Below are 25,508 nucleotides of genomic sequence, written 5' to 3' on the forward strand. Positions count from 1 at the left end.
TCCATACTCATTGTCATCTTAAATTGTGAGCTCTCTGGAATAGGGACTGTTTTGTCTTTCTCTGTATAGTTCAATTGGACTGTAGTTCTGACGGCCTTTTAGATATGACTGTAAAACAGAAGGGACTAGATGCCAGAATAAGTTTATATTCACCCAGATTTTTTTTAATACATTGTCGTGTTGGAGGGAATGATACGTTTTTATAAATATCCTGTTGATGCTCCCGCAGTCCCTTTTTGCTAGCAATATTGACTTTACTTTGACATAGACTTCAGGTTGAGAAACCATTATCCAACTTAATCATGTAAAAATGATTACTCAGGAAAATATTTAATAAAAATTTTAAAGCCAAGATGAAAAATAGGATTATTCATTCCTCTTTGCTCATTTTGTTTGACTTAAAGGTCCTGTCAGCTCTTTTTCGTAGTATTTAAACTATTGTTTTCAACTGTTTTTAGACTTCAGAGGGATTCTGTGTTTAAAAAAGTCGTTCTTTTAAATGTGAAAGCACAGTGCTTAGTTACAGTAAAACTATTCATGCGTGAAGAATTGCTTGTGTGACACTTACACATGTTCAGTTTTTTAGGAGAAGATTAGAAATAAACTCTGTAAATAGTTAACAAAGCTTGCAAAAAAAGTCTGTCTGAGCTAACAAGTGGTCATCCTCTAAATATTGCTTATTCTCCTGCAAGTGGACCCTTTTTTCTTTGGATGTCTCTAAGCAGGGTCCCCTAGAAAAGGTGGTTCTCAAGCTTTTTTCATTTGTGGACCCCTTTGGAAATTTCAAATGGAAGTGCAGATCCCTTTGGAAATCTTTGTCTGTGTATATATAGTTGAATTCTGTTCAGTTTTCAGTTTGTCTTTCGCGGACCTCTTAGACATAGTCCGTGGACTATGGGTCCGCAGACCACAGGTTGAGAACCACTGCCTTAGATTAACAGTGGGGACAGTGACTCTATTTATAAAATGATCAGTTGGTGGAAATAATGTCCCAATTTAAACATGAAGATAAAGTCCTGCTGTTTTGGAAAACTCCATGTACCATGCGAGCACATCCCATGGCTGTTAGCGTCCATAAACCTGTCTCTGTGGTTGACTAGGGCCTGCATAATGATGGAGTAGTGACCTTTTTGGGGTATGTGCCCATAGTTTACCCACCACAAGGAGCACGTGAGTCCCATCGATGGCCCTGGTGCAGTTTGGACAGCCTGTATTCTTAAAACTAGCAGTTATTTCAGGGCCATGATTAATGCACACCACCTTTTGGGTGAAGAAATCAGGACTGAGATTTAAAAACCTTATTACCACAATCTCAACAGTGGACTTGCAACACCAAATTGGTTAGTTACAGACTTGTAATAGTCTGGGGTAGACAGCTTCTGTGTGGCTGTGGCAATTTGCTTCTGGATCGATACACCCTCCCTCATGCATATGTCGTGATGCTGGAGGATTCGGACAAGCTACTCAAAGCTCCAGGAACATCTGCTGCTTTGTGCAAAAGTTCTGGAGCCACTGTTGCATATCCCGAGTCTGCATGATGTGATCCCACCAGTTTATGCTCATGACCCTCATCCAAAAGCACTGGTATATCTATGGGGTATCTGCAGCTACAGCAACAGGCAGGAGGAGCATCAATCGGATGGCATCTGCCAGGTCTCTACCACCTTGTGAGAGGTGTCTTCGACCGTACAAAAACCATTGCTAACATGTGCACCAGTGTCTTAAGGATGCTGTGCCTGACTCCTGAAATAGCATTGAAACGTGAGCTCCACAGGTTCTTCCATCTTGCTAATTCTGATTCTGGGAGTGTGAGGACCCAGAAATGACCCTGCTAGATGTGTTCGTGATCTAAGGCAAGTGCCACGGTACACTCTAAATGACGGCCTAGAGCAGGTATAGCTGACAAGAGTGATAAGAACCCTTGTATATGATCCCAAAAGCAGAAAGTCTGACTCGGATCTGCATAGTGCAGTATGTGCATAGCAGCACAGTTAGGAGAAGCAGGTTCAACAATTGAAAACCCAGGTTTACAATGCAGTTTGGACACTGAAGCGCAGGCTTGGAAACATCAAATCCACAAGCACAGGTCCTACAGATCTGCGTTTACAGTGCAGGCAAACTCTGAGTTGCCTGATATTGCTCCATGGATTATTTCTTGTTAATTCTTCTTAGTATCTCCATGTGACAGTTGGGGCCTACTGTGGGTCTTATTGACTGTGGGGAAGACCAACTTTTAGCCATCACCATTTTTCTATTAGATGTCACATTCTCCAATGTCTGTGCAGTCAAGGACTTGTAGGTTATTTGTTTAAACTGCTCTGGTGGGAGGTATATGTTGGAAGAATTAGGACAGCCTTTTGGAAGGCACAATGAGAAATCTAGAATCAAAGCTATACCATGGGGCTAGAGAAGGCTTCTGAAATGTGGTGTGCCAAGGGCTCAAACCTGATCTTAAATATGCATGTTTGTATACCTTTTTATTGTATAAAAAGTGCTAGCTTTAGAGAGCCAAAGTATCGGTTTGGTGTGAAATGAAAAACTCTTAACTTTGTATTATGGTTGCTTGTGAATCACTACAGTTTGCTTAAAATCAGAAGCTCAGCCTGCTTGTAATACTACCAGTAGTTTCTGTTTCATATACTGCATGAACTGTCCTAACTTTGGTTTTTGGAGTAGTAGTTCATAAGTATAGGATGACTGATCACTTTATTATTGTAGGTGAGGTATTAAAAGATAAGAAAAAATATATCAAAACTGACACACTACAGTGTAACAGTGATGGAAGTTCTCCCTCAATACTTGTATGGCCTCCCTTGCTTTTTTTCCCTTAATTTGTCCTTCTAAGCTTGTATTTTTTTTTTTGCATGAGACTCAAAGTGATGGTTTCCCATATATTCTACAATATTAATATTAAGAGCTAAAGACCACTGTCCTCTGGTTCAGATTCACGATATGGCTGGCCTTAAAACTAATTAAGAATGTTTTCCTGATTCTAAATATTTTGTATTAATGAGAAACTAAAATAAACTGAAGAGTTGTTCCTGTTAAACGGTGTTAATAAGCTCTCAGTCTGTGTCTCGGACAGGGCATAGGGGTATATGAAATAGGTTGAGTGGATGAGGAACCACAACGTAAATCCAGTCGAGGAATATTTGTATCTAAATAATGAACTACTAGTAAACAGACTTTTTTGAAATATACAAGGGATCCAGTGAAAACTTTTACAAGGGTTAAGGATCAAAGCAGCAGCTGCTTAGAGCTGTACACTTAAAATTGGGCCATGAAGTGTTTAACTACGTGACGTATGTTTTTTCTACAAACAAAAATTTATCTACTTGGTTAAAATGACTGCTTCTGGGGAAAAGGTTTTTTGACTTGAGTGTGACTGGAGACTGTGTAAAATTTTGTACATTGTGATAAAAATGGCTGTGCTAAAAGTCTGAGCTTTGTGAGCTTAGCGTGTTGTGAAACTGAGAAGCTTGGTCACAACTGTGAACCATGCTCAGACTTGAAAGGAAACTATCGGATAACCTTGGCCCAAAATCTAGGATTAAGACACAAATTTTGTTGGAACCCAATATAGTACAGTATTGAAATAGTTCAATGAAATCATTTAAAAAAAATCAAGTGTGTTTACTTTAGCTTGGAGGTAACATTTTGTGGAGTACTTGAACCACAAACAACATATTGTGCTAGTCAGAGAAACACACTGAAAATGACCATAAGTGATGCAATCTGTCATTTCATTCAGTATGGACAATGGTTAGTCATTTCCTCTTAGCTTGGACAAAATCAACAAATGCTGAAAAGTAAACTTTATTTTTCATATAAAAAGTTTAGCCAATCCAATGAGAGATTTCTTGAGCCTGTTTCACTAATTACACTAATTCATCATTACAGGGAAATCTGTCTTCCTAGAATGAGATTAATGTCTTTTGTTAAAGAATATGGCAATATAGCTTTCACAGTGCAGTTCTGGTTTCCTCATCTCAAAAAAGGAATATTAGAATTGGACGAAGTACAGAGATGGGCAACAAAGATATTTAGGATATAGAACAGCTTCCATATGAGAGACAAAAAGACTGGGAATGTTCACACTGAAAAAGATGACTGAGGAGGGGAGATGGCTAAGGTCTAAAATATCATGAATGGTGTGGAGAAAGTGAATAAGGAAGTGTTGTTTACCCCTTCACATAACACAAGAACCAGGTGTCATCCAATTAAATTAGTAGATAGCAGGTCTAAAACATAAGGAAGTACTTCTTCCCACAATGCAGTCAATCTGTGGAACTTATTGGGGATGTGCTGAAGGCCAAAAGTATAACTAAATTCAAAAAAGAATTAGGTAAATTCATGGAGGATAGGTCCATCAATGGCTATTAGCCAAGTCTGTCAGGGTCAGCAACCCCATGCTCTGGGTGTCCCTAAACCACTGACTGTCATAAGCTGGGACTGGATGGCAGGATGGATCACTCAATAATTGCCATGCTCTGCTCATTCCCCCTGAGGCATTTGGCACCAGCCACCGTTGGAAGACAGAATGTTGGGATAGATGGACCTTTGGTCTGACCCAGTGTGGCTGTTTTTATGAATTGGGCAGCTTTTTTAACCAACCACATGTCTCTAGTTTGGCAATGAACTTGGTAGAAAAACCTATTTAGAATAGAGGTGGTGCACCAGAGCAGAACTAAGAACAGATTGACTTCTCAGGCAGTCATGGTGCTTGTTTACTCTGAGTATTTAGAGGCTGCTAGTTACAGTTCGTTCCATCTAGCCAATCTATACCTGCTATTTTGTACGTTTGTCTTCATAGCTAGTTGAACTGGTTTTTCTAGCAAAATGGAGTCTCTCTTTTTTTAGAATACTTTTTTTGATGTCTAAACAGGCCCATATTATCAGCTTTCTCCTAGAATAAAGCAGCTATCCACAAACAAAAAACCGTAAATTGAATGTACAGTTTTAACTCCTGCTCCTCAATGTCCTTTTTTATATTTTTTAGCGGCGGCTTCGTCACCTTCGGAATATTGCTGCACGTAACATTGTTAATAGAAATGGTTATCGCCTTCTGGATACCTACTTCACTCTTCACTTGTGTGATAACACTAAGATATGTAAAGGTAAGGGCCTATTGTCAACATTTGTCACGTAATTCCATCTTCCTATACAAACTACACTGATGGCCTTGTTCAATTTTTTTGAAGTTCATTCTATCTTGAATTTGTTTTGTTTCCTGGTGACTTGGCACCATTAAAATTCATTTGTATTTTCAGATGAGCTAAAGATAAACAATGAAAGCTTTTGCGTTTTCTTCATTTTTCACCAGCAGATAGACCCAACTATCAGTCTTGCAGCTGTCAAGCTGAGTGAGTTGTATGCTTAGATTACACCAGTACCACTAGCTGGGCTGCTAGCAAAATAGGTACTCTTATATATAAAGCAGCTAGTACCTGCACAATGGAGCACTGCCTCTCTAAATTTGTTCAGATTAGGGTTTCAAGGTTTGGTCTTTTCTGATGACTCTGTGCAGCTGATGTGCCCCGCACTATTTGCCTCGTGCATTGATTGCCTGCTGCTGATCTTTCAGCTGCCTGACTCAGTCAAGCTGAACAAGTTCTTGAACAAACATTCCATTTCTCCTACATCTGACCTAGAAGAATTTAAGATAGATTGTGCCTGTTCCTGGGATGCAGTAGCTGCTAAAATGCTTATCACCATGGTAACTAAGCTCTAGACAACAGTATTGTGGAATACTGAGTCCCTAAATGGCAATGTATGCTTAGTCTTGCCTGTTTTTGGTGAGCATGTTTGGATGTTTGGTTTTTTCTCCATCTGTTGGTCCTTGCCTTCTACTTCAAGCTACAGGTGGACAGATTGGATGACAAAGTGTCATTAGTGAGGGGAAAAAACTGGTCTTTAGATCTGAACATTGGCAAGCTCTCTTTGATCTCTTTAGGTAGAGTTTGATTCAGTTTTTACGAGAACTAATGCATCAGTTACCTTTGCATAGAATATACTTCTAGGACTTGTTTTACAAAACAGTTCCCATTTAAAAAATAAGTATTTGTACTGTAGCATAAAATATTGATATGGGCTGAATTTCTCTACTCACTTAATTCTTTTCCCTCCTAGAATTTTATAGGAGTGAAGTTATCAAGAACTCCCTGGTAAGTTGATTTAATATTGGTGATCTTGTATAGAAACCCTTGTGCTTCACTTTTATCTCTTAATGTGTAGGCTTACTTCATACTGAAATGTTTCAGAGTAACAGCCATGTTAGTCTGTATTCGCAAAAAGAAAAGGAGGACTTGTGGCACCTTAGAGACTAACCAATTTATTTGTACAGCTCACGAAAGCTCATGCTCAAATAAATTGGTTAGTCTCTAAGGTGCCACAAGTACTCCTTTTCTTTTTGTTAATACTGAAATATTGCACTTAGCTTGTAGTAAAACATCTGAAACAGTCTTTTCTTCCATTTTCCAGACTCAATGACTAAACTAGTATAGCTGGATCTTATTGTCCACTCCCGAAGGTTCATGTCCTTATGGGGTAAAAGTGGCAATGTTTTGGATTAATGACAATCTGAGTCTCCTTGAGGGAGAGGTTATCAACTTAATGTCATGTAAATCTGAATTCTCCAACTACTGTTGTAACTACTGTTCAAAGTATCACCTACAGTTACTAACTGGAAGGTCTCTTTTGTTCGTTGTGCATTTAACAATATCGTGTATAGTCAGTTTAATCATTGCATGTGTTGGCAACAGAGGAAAGCAACATTTCAAAACAACAAAACCCCAGAACATGACAAATGCCTTTGTAAATCCACAGAAACTGATAAAAGGGATTTGGGGCAGGTGTAGTATATAAAACTACTACTAACTCACTTCTTAAAACTGTTTCAAGTTGTACCTTTAAGGTCTAATATTGCAGCTGACACTCTTGGGTAGGAGAAACCTAGCAGCTGAACAAAACAGACTGGAGAAGGGTGAGGTCATCTTTGAAGACACAACTTGAACCTCAAACAGGAGTTGTGGTTATGGTAGAGGGAGGGAGTCAAGGAAATCTTGCTTGTTGTGAATCTAGGCAAAGAACTTTTTTTGCCTTTCCTTTTGATTTGGCGCTTTGCTGCTCTCAATAACATGTTTTGGGTAAACTTTTTTCTTATGTAGCCACCCATTTAAGGTAGTTTTAATTAAATAAAAAATGTTTGTGCATTTTTAATTGAATTTCCATCCAAACAGAGCTTGATATCATTGCAAGCAAAAAATTACCAATCTAGTAAATAAGAAATGCATCAGTCACCATTTTCTAACATAACAAATGTTAAAAAATAAATCTAAGTTATGCGATATAATTTTTGAAAATTATGTTGAGATGTAATGTATCCTCCTGGATAGCAAAACCCACCAAATTTAGTGTAAAGGTTATATTTAGTTGCAAAACAACATGTTTTAATGGCTAGTAACAAATGAGAATCAACATTTCTTAAGAAAATAACTCAAGTACAAATGCAAAACATGATTAAAATTAATGATTTAGATTAAGGCTCCCTGCCTGCTGATTTAATCGTGATTAAAATGGTGATTTATATCACTTTTTAAATCTAAATCGATCCAGCCTATTCCATACCCCAACACTACCCTTCCCAGCATCAATGGAGAGAAGGAGAGCTTCTCACAAGAAAATTGTTTCTAGCCCTGGTACCTGGGTAATGGGGACATCTCTCATATCAGCCTCAGAGTAGTGTGGGGTTTTTTGCAGTTCGAGTCCTGAAGTCCTTAGTACTGAAGGTTTTGTTATACTCTAGCACTGAGGTAGCTCTACCATTACTAGTAATGCTGGCAACATTAAGAAGACCAACACTAGACTGCCCTATCACGTCACAGTAGCAAAGAAGGTGCTCTGTGTGTACTCTACTAACACTTCTACTGGTGCTAGCAACAACATAACTGCACTGGTTAGAGAGTGGAGATAAAAACCAGATAGATGCGGCTGGTGGCTTGGCACCTATTTTCTTATTGCTTCCAAATATAGATGGTTCTTGTGGGTCTTGCTAATTATATCCTTTGGTCACGCTGGTATTGCTATCTGACTACTACTAAAGTGTTAAAGCTCTAAGAAAATAGTGCACCTGAAATGTAACTGTGTGGATAAGCATGGTGCTGCCTATCTAGTCTATGCAGCTATGGAGTATCAACTTTAAGTGTGACATGTCCAGTTCTACTAATCAGCGTCCAAGTGTGTGAGCTGGAGGCCTCAGATGCACTTCTGGTAGCTGTATCTCAGAATATGAAGGAGATTCTTCTCTTCATCCCTTCCCCTCTCCCTCAAAAGATGATCCTTGACCCAAAGGTTGGTGAGGAGTAATGCTGTGAAGTATTGCTTCCTCTGTTAGGAGGGCTTCCTTGAATACTTGTCTGTTCTTCCTTGTACTAGGCATGAGGTACAAGGAGAAGGGGAGGAAACAAACTTATTCCCACTTATCAGCAGGTCACAATTCTATGCAATGTTTAGAATTGGCTTCTCTTGGACAAGTGATTGTCCCACTCTCCCTCTGTTTGGGGTATCTTGGTTATGATTTCCCAGAATGAGTCTCGTAAAGGAAAGCATGTCACACTTCAATAGCTTTGGGAAAGAAAATATCAAATTCTTGTGCTCATTCCAAGTCCTTTTCAAAAGTGTGGCAATCTCTCGAAGCTGAGTTACTGAATAGCAGTAACAATTCAACAAATTACCAATATAAAACATTGCTCAAAAATATTAATTGATAGAACTAAACAAAACTCTAGGCTAATTCACTTTCATGTGTACATTTTTTTCACTCTGTTCCCATGTTAAAAGCTTTACAAAATTTATTCTGTTTAAAAGCTGAAAAGGGTAAATCATCTGACTATGTAAATTATTTAGCAGATGGCTACAGTACTAGCCTGACTCAGTTCTCACTTTCTGGAAGAGCTAGTTGCAGTGGTGGTATATACAGTGGTAGGTATTGTTCGTATTGCATGAACCCTACAATCAAATGTTTTTAATGGGAAACTGTCATGATGTCTAGACTCAAAACGTGACCTACTTTTTCAGACAGCTGTCAGCACAGTCCATAAACTATTGTTTTCCCCTCTTCTAGATGTCACACAACACACAAGTTTAATTATTATTCTCCTTCCTCCCTTGCCTTTAAAGCCAACTTACATATAAAGAAAAGGAGTACTTGTGGCACCTTAGAGACTAAAGTCTCTAAGGTGCCACAAGTACTCCTTTTCTTTTTGCGAATACAGACTAACACGGCTGTTCCTCTGAAACTTACATATAAAAACCAGCAGCCTAATACTTACAACTAATGCCACAGATGCCAATATGAATAGGAGGGAAGAATGTAGGTTAATAAATTCCAGTTAGGCTTTAACTGTGAGTTCAAAATGACTTTGAAAACCTAGTTATCTTGACGTTGATGAAAAAAAACAATAAATTCTAAAAATCTGAGCTATAAAGCTTCTGAATGGAGTTTCCTAGTACTGCTGGCAAACTGTATTGGAAGGACTAGAGCTGTTGCAAATTTTTATATAACATTCTTGTTGTATAGGTGGTAATTAGGGAATATCTGTGTTGTGTGGAAATATGGTCCCTACTTTCAAGAACTTACAGTTTAAAAAACTTAGGTCCTAGAAACTGAGAATTAAAATTGTGTTATGTGCTAACAGTCTGTAGATGGCTTCAGTGTAGCCTAAAGCTTACAAACAAGTATCTGGTCCTGCAATCCTTCCTCTTGCAAATATTCTGTACTCAATGAGTACTTCTGTTGATTTCAGTGGTACTTACATATGGGCTACAGGACTCAGCCCTCAGAGGCTGAAAATGCTGGTGGTTAGACAAGTTTCAGATATTTTCCAAAGAGATGTAAGTCTCTCTTATAGAGTATTAGGGAAAACATAGGTGTTGAAGTAGCATAAGTCAGATTTCTTATCTGTGCACCACTTCGCTGCTAAGTCCAAAGATCTCTTACCTTCCTGGAAGTTTAAATTCAATCTGTGTGCTGAAGTTGGACTTTAGCATATGAGGGTTTGGTAGCAAACTGGGGGAGCTATCTAGCAGGGTTTGAAGACCTTCTGAAGTCAGGAGACCTTGAGCACATATTTGAAGATCTGCTGATTTGACCCACCTCCCCCAATTGTCCAAACCTGTTGAGTTTTCCCTGGGACCTTTTTTATAACTAGAATTCTGCTGTATTTAGTCTGAAATGGAAACTTAATTATAAAGTGGGGATCTATCCAAAGAGAAACAAGGTTAAATGATGCAATCCCTACTAACAGTGCTGCAAATCTTAAAGTAGCACATTTTAGTAAGTTTCCGTATAACTGCCAAGTACTCTACCAGTATTTAATTTCCTGTTATGATGGTAGCCAGCAATAGATATATAAATAGCTCTTTCTTGCTAGGAAAAATTCAAGAGGTGAGTAAGGGGACAGGGACTTCTGTAAAACTTACAGAAGGAAATAGATACCCTTTGGAGTCTTCTCACTCTGACCTATTAATTGCTAGTATGCATGTTTAAGTTTGCAGCATGTTATGACTATTTTTCATAATTTCTTAACTATAGTGGTACTATGATTATTCAAAATTCTTGACACTTGAAACCTTCTCTAGATTTAGAGAAATTAGTCCAGCAGGATTTTAAGTCTGTTTTTTGTCAGATGCTAAGGTCTGGACTTTTCTGGCTGGCTCTCCAAATGTCTAGAATGAAGAGAGCTCCTCAGAAGGTAGGAGCACTCAGGGCTTGGTGTCAGCAATGCAGAACTTGAGGGGTGAAGGGGAATAGGAACAAACCCCCATTAATAGTTAAACCAAATTCAGTTAATGAGAAGTAAATTGGTGTTAATATAAACTACAGCTCTTTTTTAGAAGCCAAATGTTAACAGTGTGGAATACGATCTTCACGCTACTCCCATTTTCTAAAAATACTAGTATTTGTATTTCTTGAAAAAGCGCCTGTTGTGGCAAAAGGCAATTAATGAAGTAATTTCCTGGCATCTCATAATGGAAGGAAGTAGTAGTTGGTCTGAAAGCCTGCAGGCTTTTGCAGCAGCAGATGGAAATGGGAGCCAAACTAGGAATCTTGATCTGGAAAATTGTGAATAATGAAGGAGCAGAGTCTCTGATGGCTTGAGCCTTCTCATGTGTAAATTTGTAGAACGTTGATCTTGCAGGGTGTTACTTCAGTTCTTGCAGTCTGGAAGTTTGACATAAATACTTGGCCTCTTTAAATCTAAACACACTGTATGTTAAACTGAAATAACACCAAAGAATGTTGTTCCTACATCTTTATTGTACTTATCAACAGAATCCAACATGGAGGAGTCTTGATTTTGGAATAATGCCTGATCGCCTCGATACATCTGTGTCATGTTTTTTGGTGAGGATCTGGGGTGGCAAGAAAGAGCTCTATCAGCTGTTGATCGAATGGAAAGTCAATCTAGATGGACTAAAATACTTGGGTCAGCAGGTAAAATAAAAGCATATTTCCTCAATTTGTGGATTAAGTAGCTAAGTCTTTTTCTTAAACAGAGTTGTAAGATCAAGGCTACAAACAGACTGAAAGAAGGAAAATGATAAAATGTAATAAACACCATCTTAATTATGGAATTAAACTAATTAAAAAGGGACTGCTAATATGGGTAGCTCTACCCATTGCAAAGATCTTTAAATAATCTGGATGGGCATGATGATATATTAAAGTTATGTTGTGAAATTTCTTGGATTAAAGTTGCTTTAGCTACTTGAGCTTTTTAATCACAATTGTAGCCCCAAGTGAGAAACAGTGTATCACGTCATTACTCTGTATGTGATCACAGTTTGTTTTCTTTAGCTTTTCTAATTGGACTGTGCTAATGCTACTAGAATGCCAACAATGCCCTTGGCATAAAACAGTCTTCAATCCAATTACAGATTAAGAAACCAAGAGGATAGTGTTAACCTTGGAACCTTTCCCCCATTCTTCTCTAGTCCTGGGAAATCACTTGTCTGACATGGGTTTAGTACAGCAGTTCTCAAACTATGGGTCGGGATCCCAAAGGTGGGTCAGGACCCCATTTTAATGGGGTTGCCAGGGCTGGCATTACACTTGCTGGGGGCTGGGCCCCAAACCCAAGCCCCACTGCCCGGATCTGAAGAGCCCCAGGTGCTGGGGCTCAGGTTACAGGCCCCCCCGCCTGGGACTTAAGCTCTTGGGCTCGGGCTTTGGCCCCCTGATGCAGGGCGGTGGGGCTCGGGCTTTGGCCCCCCTCCTGGGGTCATTTAGTAATTTTTCTTGTCAGAAGGGGGTCACGCTGCAATGAAGTTTGAGAACCCCTGGTTAGTATTTATGGGTCTTATGGAACAAGTGGAATCTTTGGTTATGATTTTACATAAATGCGAGTCATTAACATTAGTTTTAACATATTTTCTTTAAACTTCTAACTGAAGTAAAAGGGAGATACGTAGAGAGCCGTAACTCATGAAACAAATGCAAGGTGTCTGTTCGTCGTAATTACAGTAGGTTGACATGATTTGTTTTAAATGAAGTTTCTTAGACAAGTGTCCTGCCCTGGTCTCTCTTGCTGTTTGAGTTCACTGTTCTAAAATGAATCCACAGCTTTAAAAGATGGAAATGCTTTGAAATGTCAATTATTTATAAAATAGGCTTGTAATGAAAAAGCATTTGTTGGATCCAATACTTGCTGTGCAGAACATGAATTGCAGTGTTCTGTTTCATTTTATTGCACCAAGGAAATAGGCCCCTAGAGACTATTCTCTAACACTATCTTTTTCATTTAGAAGTAACCTTGTCCCCTCAGTTAACACGCTTAATGTAGGACCAGTTTTGTGTTCAGACATAAACAAAAAAAAATGATCTAACTGTGCATTATCTGCTGAAAATTGGCTCCTTTATAACTGAGCTGTCTGAATGAGCTATTTCCTTGTTTGTTTTTTATTATTTTTGATCTTCCTACTATTGCTCTACTTCTGGCTCTAGGAAAGAGGAAGACTTGTTTATCTGATACTGTAAGTAGTTGTAGGTGCTATATAGTGGTTAAGGCAAATATTAAATTTTTATTTTGCATCTTGGAAGATGGACATATATCACTGAGCATATCGGCCATTTCCTGTTTAAAGGTGTGAGAGTCAAGTGTGTTCTCTACAGTAATAGTTCAGTTCCTCATTGACAAGGTTCACATGCTATTAGCACTAGAGGGAAGATCTGAAAAGGTGAGTCATAAAATTAGCAATTAATATTAAGCTTGATTTCACATAAACTAAGTTGACCCTAATGTCATTGGTGTGTGTTTTTTACAGATACATGCTCGAAACCCAAATGAAATAATTTTTGGGTTGAATGATGGCTATTATGGAGCTTCATTTGAACAGAAGGTACGAATACCTAATATTTATGCAAATGATGTAGTAATGATAGTCACAGGCTGTAATTTAAATTCTGTTGGCATAGACCAGAATTTTCAAGGTTGGATGCCTACTGTAAGCACCTAAATAACTGGATGTTGTGGGTGCTCAGCATCTCTTAAAAAATTGGGCCACTTAAATGGCCTCACTTTCAAGGGTGCTGAACCTGTCCCACTTTTGTCTAGGTGTCTAACTTTAGGCACCCAAGCTTCCAAATTTTAGGCAGTTCTTACTGTCCTCTTCATTTAACCTCTGTCTCTGAGGCTCCATGTTGCAGTTTCCATCTTTGCTTTCCCAGTAAGTTTAATGGAACTAGTTGTAGCCAGTCACTGGCTAGTAAATGACTAGAAGGGTCACTGTTCAATGAAACAGGTTACCTCTTTCTCTCTACAAAAGCAGAGTGCCGCAGATAGCGCACTCCTAATTCTTGCCATCTTGGATAACCGGAGGAGTAGTAACCTCGTGAACCTTGTAACTGATACTTGCAATCCCCCATGACCCAAGCCCAACCCCAGATGTACAGTACCTTCCCTCTTAGCTTGTGTAAATTTTATTAAAGTTAATGTTTAAAATCAAATTTTTAAAACTGAACTTTGGTTATCTTAATGGCTGTGCAGAGCACAAATGCTAGATTTAATGAGATTTCATGCAGTTACACAATGTTAAATGCTTACTTTTAAAATTGGTAGGCCCAGCATTTGATCTACATATTTAAAAAAAAATTTTTTCAGAGTCTCTGTAATGTGTTATTTAGCTGCCCAAAAATGCTTGTTTTCATCTTTGAATACTATGGTTTTTAATCAGTCAGCACTCGTGACCACTGACTGACCAATCAGTCAGCACCAACGGCGCACACATGTGAGAAACAAACTTTGTAAAAAGCTTGAAAATGAAATCTGCTTCAAGTGGCCAGTAATCATGAAGGATTACTTTAGATTTAAAATACCTTGAGTGGTTGTATATTTCAAAACACTTAATGACCAGACACACTAATGCTAAAATTAAATCCCCCATCTTCGTCATTTACATTAAGCGCTGTAGCTCTTTCACCCCCTTCTTTGAATGATTTCCTCTCTTTCATGTCTCCTAATTTTAATCCTCTAATTTTTTTTTCGAGCTAATACAAGGCAAGCAGAATAGATAGCATTTTGACCCTGACCACACTATAGTTGAAGCTGTGTTAGCAAAAGACATGTATGAATGTAACTATTGCATTTTCTAAGCACTGACGGGGTACAAGAGCCATACCTTGCAAATGAAACACAGCTTGCCCCAAAGAGCTTGCAACCAAAACACATCATTGTATGCAGGTGGCTCTGGGAAGCCAACAGAAGTAAATGGCTTTTTGAAATACGGCTATTGACTTGCTGCTTGTGATTATTTCAGAGATGAGACTTCGTGAGGAATATGAATAAAGGCTAGTGTCTTTAAGGTCTAGAATCTGGCTGACTATGCACTACAAGCATAACGCCAGTATCCCTCAGTTATGCTGGATATCTGTAAGTTTCCAGATGGAATTCAGGACTCTGGTTTTAGTTTGTTTTTTGTTTGTTTTTGTCTCTTTTAAAAGAGCCCTAAAGGGTTTGGTAATAGGCTAGTTGTGAGGCTGCCTCTCATGCTTGACTGAACTCAACTTGACTGAACTCAGTGGTCTACCAGAACCTGAATTTAACTCTTCTGGACATGATGCAAGACTCATCTTTTGCTCCTGGCAAGGAGAGTGTCTGAAGTGTTGGAATTTTATTTGGGTTTGGCACTTCAGTCTTACAGTATCATGGAAGGATGAGCAATATACCGTGTAACATTTTATAAGGGTGCATAAAGCATAGATGCACCTCTGTTGATATCTTTATAAATTGAAACTGAATTAGAAAATTTAGGCTTAAACAATCTAAAAGAAGAGAATACAAGTTTTAATAAGGCTGAGTCCTGGCTGGGACCTACTGACAAAATTTTTTCAAGGCCTAACGAGGAGGACACAGATTGGGGGATTTGTAATGTTTGTGTTAGAGGAGATCCTTAGTCTCTATCTGTAACTGGGACCTCCAGCAACAGTAAAATGCAATATGGGTCAGTAATAATCAAATCCTGTTGAGGAGCTTGCATATTGTAATTTGAGGTGCTTGGACATAAATGTTGTAGTTCGTTGACAGAATGAGTTTCTCTAATTCTCAGTTTGATTTCTTCCTTACTGAACGAGATTCTTGGAGTCCTAGAACAAAATACAACACATCTCAATATAACTCTAGTTTCCTATTTTAAATTAATCTTGTTCTGAGATGCTGGCCATAAACTAATATATGCACTACTGACACAGCACTGAATGCTAACTAAAAAAAATTCTGAGGATCTTTGCCATCCCCTCACCATTGTCTGCTATCATGACAGTAATGAGAAGTTGGAGGTTGTTATATGCAGGACAGTGGGGTGGGAGGAGGTATTGTTTCATATTCCCTGTGTGTATATAAAGTCTGCTGCAGTTTCCACGGTATGCATCCGATGAAGTGAGCTGTAGCTCACGAAAGCTCATGCTCAAATAAATTGGTTAGTCTCTAAGGTGCCACAAGTACTCCTTTTCTTTATATGGTCACTATTACCCTGCAATTCAGCTAATCTAACTACATTTATCATCCTTGTAGGGGGAAAATAATAATACTCTTCTCCTCCCCCCCCTTTTAACTCTTAAAAAGGGAAGCTACCCAGGAATGAGGATGCTAGTTAGATGGAAGTTAAAAAGAGCAGTCACAAGGGTAAAATGCCTGCAACCAGCATGGAGAGTACTAAACACCATAATAAAGGCTCAGACCAAATGTATCAGAAAAGACTAGGAATACCAAAAGAATGCCACCATGGCTAAAAAGCAGAGTAATGGAGGTCATTAGAGGCAAAAAGCCATCTTTTTTTTAAAATTTGAAAGTCTGATCCTAATGAGGAAAATAGGAAGAAGCACAAACTCTGGCAAGTGAAATGTAAAAGTATAAGACAGGCCAAGGAAGAAATGGAGAAGCAACTTGCTAAAAGATGCAAACACTAAGTGGCAGGATATCTGCGGAACAGGCAGTAGGACCCCTAAACAATGAAGGTGTTAAAGGAGCACTCAAGGAAGAAGACAAGACCGTTGCAGAGACGGTAAATTATGGAGTTAGGTTGACATAAGTCATCTTATGTCGACCTCATTGTGTCTGTGTCTGTCTGTCAGTGTCTATACTACAGGCTTGCTTCTGCTGATGTACATGCCCTACTACACGGACAGAACTCCACCTCCATGAGAGGCGTAGGACTTACGTCGGTGTAGTTAGGGTGACACAGTGTCCGTGTAGATGCGGCACTACTTACTTCAGCTGTTGGCTGTCATTCTTGTCAATTTCACAATTAGATCAGATAAACTGCTGGAGCCATGAAAATGACAAGGGCGGCCGCCGAGGCTCCCTGCTCTGAGCCAGGCGCTCCTGTTGAGGACGTGCACTGACAGAAGGAGGGTAGTGTGGACATGAAAAAAGTCTGTAATTACTGCAGTGGTTGTAATTTGACCTAACATAGGTTGACTTAAGTTTGTAGTGCAAACATACCCGAATTCTTTGCATTTGGTTTTCACTGCGGGGGATGTGGGGAGGTAAGCACATCAGAGCTGTTCTTTTGAACAACAGATCCGAATTGCTGTCCCTAACTGATGCCTCAATAGAAGAGGTTTGGAACAAAAAGGTGATAGTTGATACAGTGTACTTGGATTTTCCGAAAGCCTTTGATAAGGTCCCTCACCAAAGGCTCTTAAGAAAACTAAGTAGCCGTAGGATAATAGGGAACATCCTCTCATGGTCCAGTACAGTAGAACCCCGTTTATCTGATCTAATTGGGGCTGGGGTCAGATGGCTAATCAAAAATTTGGATAATCTGGACAATGGGAAAGTGCGAGGCTATAGCACCATCTAGTGGCCAAAGGACAGATCGCCTGCTTCTGGACCTGCTGGTTGTTTGGTTACTAGGGATAATAGAGGGTCGGATAAACTGGGTTCTACTGTAACTAACTGAAAGATAGGTAACAAAGGGTAAAAATAAATGGTCAGTTTTCACAGAGAGGAACAGCGTTCTCTCTCAAGGACCTGTCTGTTTAACATATTCATTAATGATCTTGAACAGGGTGAACTGCAAAGTTTGCTGATGATACAAAATTATTTGAGATAAGTCCAAAGCAGACTCCAAGGAGTTACAGCGATCTCCCAAAGCTAGGTGACTGGGCAACAAAATGGCAGATAAAATTCAGCATTGATAAATGCAAAGAAATGCATCTTGGGGGAAAAAGATAATACCAAATATATGTATACAATGATAGGTTCTAAATTAGCTGTTACAGTCCAAGAAAGAACTTGGAGTCACTGTGGATAGATTGGTGAAAACTTCCATTCACCGTGCAGCAGTAGACACAAGTATGTTAAGAACCATTAGGAAAGGGATAGAAAATAAGACTGAAAATATCATAATGCCAGTATATAAAACCATGGTGATCCCACATTAAATCCTGTGTCCAGTTCTGGTCTCCAAATCTCAAAATGAATATAGTGGAACTGAGAGGTTCAGAGAAGAACAAAGATGATCAAGGGTATAGAACATCTTTCATACCAGGAGAGACTAAAAAGAATAGAGCTGGTCAGCTTAGACAAGAGATGACTAAGGGGGGGGAATGTTTGATAGGTCTAAAAAATCATGAACGGGGTGGAAAAAGTGAATGGAGAAGTTCTGTTTACCCTTTCCTACAGTACAAAAACCTGGGATCACCTGAGGAAATTAATAAGCAGCAGGTTGACCACAAACAAGAAGTGCTTTCTCACATAGGCACATCTAACTTGTGGAACTTGTTTCTATGGAATGTTGTGATGGGTTCCCCCCAAGGTGCCACCTGGAACTGGAGTACCACTGAGCCCTCTGACCCACCAGCCTGGTCTCCCTTACACTGTACTGCTGTGACCAAACTACAAAGCCCTCCAGCCTGCACTTTTACCAGCATACATACAGGTAAGGGCACACCCAGCTGCAGTTACAAGCAGTGTCTCTGACCAGCCCCTGCATGGGAAGGCTACTCCCAGCTCCTCAGTCATGCACCCCCCTCTGGAGTATAAACCCAAAATTATACTGTCTTGCGCTGCACAGGGAACTGTACAGTCTCAGCTCATAAAATTCACGCCCTCCCTCAATGTGGAGAGGAATATGCAACAGCCTTTTGCCCCTGAGTTATGATTCCCACACACTTCACTCCAACTCACTGGTTTAGATAAAGCAAAAACAAGATTATTAACTACAAACAATACATTTTAAGTGATTATAAGCGATAGCAAATGGATCAAAGCAAATTACGTAGCAAATAAACAAAAAACGCAAACTAAACTTAATATACTAACTAGATTGGATATGAATAGCAGATTCTCACCCTAAGAAATGATACAAGCAGGCTGCAGATTCTTAAGGGGCAAGCTGCACTTGCTTTGCAGCTTGGAATCCCCAGGTGTTTTGTTTCACAGGCTAAAATCCCTTTAGCCTGGATCCAGCAGTTTCCTCCAGTTCAGTCTTTGTTTCTCAGGTGTTTCCAGGAGTTGTCTTGTGTGGGGAGTGAAGAACCCCAGATTGTCACTCCGTGCCCTGTATAGCTTTTGCATATGGTGGGAACCCTTTGTTCCCAAAGCTTGGTTCCCATGCTGGTCAGTGGAAAAACACTGACATCCCAAGATGGATTCTAGAGACATGTGGTCTCATCACATGTCCTTGTAGAGTCATAGCAGCCATTACTCTATAGTGTTCTCAGAAAGGCTCCCTAGGTGGGAGATAAGCTTTTCCTAAGGCCTACTGCTTTTTCCTAATGGCCCATTGCCCAGAATAGGCCCTTCCTTACGCACTATCTAGACTGAAAGCATCTTGTCTAGTGGGTGTTACCCAGGTGTAACTACATTTGACATGGAGATACATAGTCAATATTCCTAACTTCCTATGCAAAAATACCTGCATACAAATAGAATAATCATATTCAGAAAATCATAACTTTTCCAATGACACCTCACATGACTTATCTTGTATAACATGTATTATAATTGTCATAATCATATCCTAATATCACTGCAAAGAATATGGGTGCAGTGTCACAGTTGTGATGCCCCAAAGTATAGCTGGGATCAAAAAAGAACTGGATAAGTATATGGAGGGTCATCATTGGCAATTAGCTGAGATGGTCAGGGGAACAACCCTATGCTTGGGGCAACCCTAAACCTCTGACTACCAAAGCCAGGAGTGGAAGACTGGCAGATCACTCCGTCATTGTCCTGTTTTGTTAGTTTGCCCTGAAGCTCTTGTACAGACCACTGCCAGAGTCAGGATACTGGGCAAGATGGACAATGCTCTGACCCAGCATGGCAGTTCTTATATTCTTATTTAATAGCCAGAAATAGTTTTGTGTATTTGTTGCTACTCCAAATAAACATCTTAACCCACTTCAGATTCAAAAACTAAAGTACACATCCTGGTCTCAAATTGAGTTTCCTGCTATATCAAGTAGATTCGTAGAAAGAAATTAATTCTGGTAAATTTATTGGGTTACAGATACAGTGGTGATACCACAGCATATCCAAACTAAGTATTGGTTTTCCTGTGGTGACTTTTGTGATTTCGTTTCCATTGTCAGGAAGGCTGCCTTGATGTGGCTGGGACTTGACACATTACTGATCTCTAGCCAGCCAGAGGCGTTCATACCATCATGCCCCTCCCCCCCCCTTTTTTTTTTTAATGGACTAACTCTTTGAAAGCATAGCATGGAAAAAAGCTTACATGGCTATACAAAGCTAACACTGACTAAACAGCGAACACGGTATAGCGGTTCCTGAGTATATGGTGCCCAGGTGGTTATAAATTAAAGTCCACTAACTTGGAAAAAAGTTCCAAATGAGCATGCACTCATTTGGAACCATACTTCCTGCATGACTGGGTAAAGCATTGCAGTTGCTGATTTGGAGCTTCCAAGCCCTTGCATCTTTAAGACAGAAGAATAGTCTTGCAAAATTCCCATCTGTGTTCTGCATACCTAATTCCTAGCTGCCACCTTTCCTGTAAAGGAGTGACGTTAAAGGATGTGCACTACACGGACTAATCTTGGTATCTGGGACGATTGGCTGGTCCCAAGCAGTCATCCTCGTGCCAGTGATCGTGCATCCATTTCTTAATAATGTCCAAAGGCTCTGTTTTCATTAACATCCAGTAGGCTAATAACTGACCTTATCAACTTGGTTTGACAGTTGACATTTCTTTCATGGGAGTCTTACTAATCTGTACCTTTTGACTTGACTTCTCAGGGAAGTATTTGGTTCATTTCCCTTTTTGGAGACAAAGAACCTTTGTTAAGGTTTTTTCCCTTAATCTCCAGTTTCTTCTGTTTTGTGACAAAGGGCACTAGGTTGATGGAAGAAAAAGGTTTTGGGGAAAACTTAAAAAGCTCCTCTCTGGTCCCCCTCAATTCCGTGCCTGAGGGATATTCTTTTAGCTGTTGATCCTAGCAGCCCAGTCACTACTGGGGGTGTGAATTCAAAACCATGTGCCTCTAACACTGCTGTTCTGCCTGAGACCACCATGCAGCTTTCTCACTCATCCTCAGGACATAAGAACCCCTAGAATTCTGTGGTCCCCCTCTTCTTGTAGTGTTTGGAGTACAGATTTTATTTCCCTGCCTCTGCAGCAACCCTCTCGGCCACTCAGCAAAGGAGCCTTATGTGCTCTGAGTGGGTTTTTGCTCCCTCCTTGCTAAAACCACCAAGGTCTTGTGGGCTAGACTGCCACTTTTCAGCGCTTCGACTTTCTCACTCAGGAGTGTGAAAAAACACCCCCCCCCCCCCGAGCGCTGCAAGTTTCAGTGGTGTAAAGTGGTGGTGTAGACAGTGCACGAGCACTGGGAGCTACTCCCCTCGTAGGGGGGTGGTTTTTGTTTTTACAGCGACTGTACAGCCGCGACTATGCTGCCACGTTAAAGCGTTGCCATGGCAACACTTTAATGTTAGCGAAGACCTACCCTTAGCCTCCACAGTCAAGTGCTTATTGGATTTTCCCTTCTCACTTCTCCAGGCTGGCTGGGATCCCTGTAGATTCTGCGCCTCCTGCAGTAGCTTCTCCTCTGCTCTGTCTTCCATATTAGTAACAGCAGAGCACTTCCGCATCTCTCCCTTGGGCTTACCCAGTGTCGTAGTAGGAGACCTGAGCCTCATGGCCAGGAAGTTGATTGGAGTAGGTTCTTAGAAGGGTTTCCCTCTTGATGCTGTTAAAACTTCTGGTTATAGTATCTGCAAAACTTTGAACAGTGTTTACTATGCGTTTACTTGACCCTCTCTTCCTATGTGCATGTAGATATTTAACACTTTCTAGTTGTTGTTCATTTGTAGCCAGTTTGTCTTGTCCTGGTTCAGAAATTACAGATGCAGGCCATATCAGCCCTCTAGGGACCAGTTAGTGGGAAGATGAAAGGAGCGGGAGTCTTGGGTTCCACTTGCCTGCTTTTCCAGATCCTTTCCCTTTAAATTGTTTACAGTTGCGTCTTGTCGACAAGACAGTCTCGTGTCCTGCAGGAACACCTTTTGAGAAGCCTTTCTGCATCTACCAGTTGTAAGAACAGCCTTTTTAGTGGCATTTTATTGACTTGCTGGTGTCTCTGAAGGGAAGAAGACAGACAGGTTTTGTATTCCACTTGGTAACTTGAAACCCTTTTACTGTGGCCCAAAGGTCACCCTGTCTTCTCAGACATGTTCTGTGCAGTGATAGGCTTTCAGTCCCATGACACAAGCAGGCAGACAGGACACCACATTCCCTATTGAAGGGTCACACCACTCTTCCCCCCCCCCCCCCCTGCAAGGAGAGGGACTGAAGCCACAACTTCACAGATGTGTAAGGTGATCGCTTGTTTCTTTCCCTGCTTGTTCATCAACCATTATCAGGTGGACCTTGACTGCTCTGGGAAGGTGAATCTATCAAAATGTGTTCCAGACTGCCACTCCAGAAAATCAGTTGTCCCTGATCTAACAGCATGACTTTCTGTGCCGAGTGCCAGTATCAAATATTGCAGTAGGATGGAAGAGGGGAGACCCTCAACAGTGGGAAAACTACTCTCTGACAACTGAGGTTGGAGTTCCTCCTTATTTCCAGTGTGCATCCCTCCTTTTCTCTCCATAGTTTGCTTCATCGTTTTCTCTGCATAGTTTGCACAGTAGTACGAGTGTACAAAATATATCGGAAGGACAGAACAGGTCGTGCTGGTGGGGGAGTGGCACTATATGTGAAAAAGCATAGACTCAAATGAAGTAATTTTAAATGAATCAAACCGTACCATAGAATCTCTATGGATAGTAATTTCATATGATTCCATGCTCTAATAATAAGACAGTAGTAGCGATATATTACCAACCACCTGACCAGGATGGTGATAGTGACTGTGAAATGCTCAGGGAGATTAGAGAGGCTGTTAAAATAAAAAACTTAATAATAATAATGAGGGATTTCAGCTATCCCCATATTGACTGGGTACATGTCACCTCAGGATGGGATGCAGAGATAAAGTTTCTTGACACCTTAAATGACTGCTTTTTGGAGCAGCTAGTCCTGGAACCCACAAGAGGAGAGGCAATTCTTGATTTGGACCACATCCTGTGCTCCACTTAGGACTAAGAGGTGAGTATAGCTGGACCGCTTGGTAATAGTGACCATAATATAATTAAATTTAACATCTCTATGGCGGGGAAAACACCACAGCAGCCCAGCACTGTAGCATTTAATTTCAGAAAGGGGGACTACGCAAAAATGAGGACATTAAACAGAAATTAAAGTACAGTGCAAAACGTGAAATCTGTTTTTTGCATACAGCTGTTTGCCAGAAGCTGGGAATGGGCGACAGAGGATGGATCACTTGATTACGTGTTCTGTTCATTCCCTCTGGGATACCTGGCATTGGCCGCTGTTGGAAGACAGGATACTGGGCTGATGGACCTTTGGTCTGAGCTGATATGGACGTTCTTAGTTCTTTATGCAAACAGCTTGAGAGGTGGGAAGGTGAAGTTAGCCTTCATATACCCTCTCATTCTTTCTTTGGCAGTTACTTTCTGGCAGGTGGCACCATAATGAGGCTACCGTCCTGTAGCAGGATGGGAGAAGAGAAGGGACTGACATACTGATTATCTTTCCCTTTCTGAAATTACTACTTCACCCCCTTCCACTGTCTTAGGGGAGAGACAGGACTGTTTGCCCTAATCTGCTTCATTCTTCTAAAGAACAACTTTGTGTTTCCATGCCCTACTTTTAGACCCTGCATGTGTGAGACCAAACCAGGCCCATTGCTCAGCATGAGTTGCTGATGATCCAGCTGCAATGCCTTGCAAATTTCCTTAATCTTGCAGTAAGATTCAGGTGGTGAAGTCTTGCTTTAGTATCTTTCTAGAAGATGGGTCCTACAAATCAAACTCCTAACATCCGAAAGAAATGGTTTCTCCCTTTGAGAAGTGGCCAGATAATGCATGGTATTGGTTTTCTAGTATTAGAATGGCATATTTGCTATATTGTCATGATCAAGAGTAAGCAGTTCCATAATGTATGCAAGAAAAACATAGTTTAAATGGGAAAGGGGGAAAACTTGCTACTGAATTGCCCATGGGAGATCTAACTGTATAGCAAAAGACCTCCAAATGCTTTAGTATTAGCTAAGCCCCACAACAGCCCTTTCGGGCAGGTAAAGGATGTTTAGGTAGGATTACTTCACTCACATTAAAGTGCAGTTATGTCTGTGGTGGAAAGCAATAGCTGTTTGTTTAAATTTATGGTGTGTGATTAAAGTGAAGAAAATCACTATATCCTGCTGAAACTCTTCCAGGGACCTGGTGAAATTTTAACACTGGTAAATACATAAAGGTAAATGCCTCTCTTTTTTCATAGAATTGTAGGACTGGAGAGGACCTTGAGAAGTCTTCTATTTCAGTCCCCTGCATTCATGGCAGAACGAAGTGTTATCTAGACCATCCCTGACATGTGTTTGGAGGTTTTTAAGAGCAGGTTAGATAATGACAGAGATTCCACAACTTCTATAGGTAATTTATTCCAGTGCTTAACTACCCCAACAGTTAGGAAGTTTTTTCCTAATGTTCAACCTAAAACCTCCCTTGCTGCAATTTAATCACATTGCTTCTTTTTTTATCCTCAGAGGTTAAGAACAGTTTTTCTCTGTCCTACTTCAAGTACCTTTTAGTACTTGAAAACTATTATGTCCCCTCTCAGTCTTCTCTTCTCCAGCCTAAAGAGCCATCAAATCTTTAGTGACCACACATGTCTAGGCCTCTTGTCTTACGTCTTGTCTGACTTTTTATCTCTAGCAGCACAGTGCTGGGACATTGTATTAGTGCTGACTGGGAAGGAAGAGTTCCAGAGTTCTTACACTTCCTAGGGGTGTGTCTGTCAAAGTATGGCACCTGCCTGACACAGACTAGTTTGAGATATGACAAAATTGCAGCACAAGATAATGCGACAGCTCCTTCCTGCCATCCCTGGTGCAGACCTTGGCCATAGTCTTTTGTGTTCTGGTCAAAACTTGTAGGAAGCTCCTCCAGGGATACCTTGCTCATCCCAAGGAATATATGAATCTCTGAAGGGTCTTTATGGAGTGGATAAACAATAACTTTCTAATTACCACTTACTGAGAGCCTATTAGTGTTGCATGTCCGAGGGCAGATTCTTGAATGCATTGTGCCTTGCAGAAAGTCTGTGTTCAAAACTGGTTGAAGCTGGGGAGTTTCAGGAGAGTTAATTTTTGAATCCTTGAGTCTGAGTAGACAATATTAGGCAGCTCATGCTAAATGGGGTTAAAGATGTGCTAAAGAAAATAAAATGGAATACTAAACACTGCTAATAACTTAATGCATAAATGCTCTGCTGTTAGATTTACAGCAGGGACATAACTTGTCTCATGCTGCCGTCACCACCTTCCTAAGAACTAAATTGCTTTTCTTTGGTGCTTTTGAGTTTTTAAATTGTGATATACAGTGTTCTTTAAATGCACAGGCAAAGTTGTGTGGTCCCAGGCA

The 25,508-nt window shown here is 40.3% G+C and overlaps 1 protein-coding gene across 2 annotated transcripts in view; it reads left to right on the forward strand.

The window, feature by feature from the left end:
• The window catches only part of UVRAG (UV radiation resistance associated), a 164,327-nt gene that overhangs the window by 13,755 nt on the left and 125,064 nt on the right, over nt 1-25,508 (forward strand). For both annotated transcript variants that reach the window (XM_048839927.2, XM_048839937.2), the window contains exons 2-5: nt 5,000-5,117; nt 6,130-6,164; nt 11,333-11,494; nt 13,324-13,398. In XM_048839927.2, the coding sequence (XP_048695884.1) occupies nt 5,000-5,117; nt 6,130-6,164; nt 11,333-11,494; nt 13,324-13,398 (390 nt within the window). The remainder of the gene's footprint in view (nt 1-4,999; nt 5,118-6,129; nt 6,165-11,332; nt 11,495-13,323; nt 13,399-25,508) is intronic.

The sequence above is a fragment of the Caretta caretta genome, chromosome 1, assembly GCF_965140235.1.
Source record: "Caretta caretta isolate rCarCar2 chromosome 1, rCarCar1.hap1, whole genome shotgun sequence".
Classification (NCBI taxonomy): Eukaryota; Metazoa; Chordata; order Testudines; family Cheloniidae; genus Caretta; species Caretta caretta.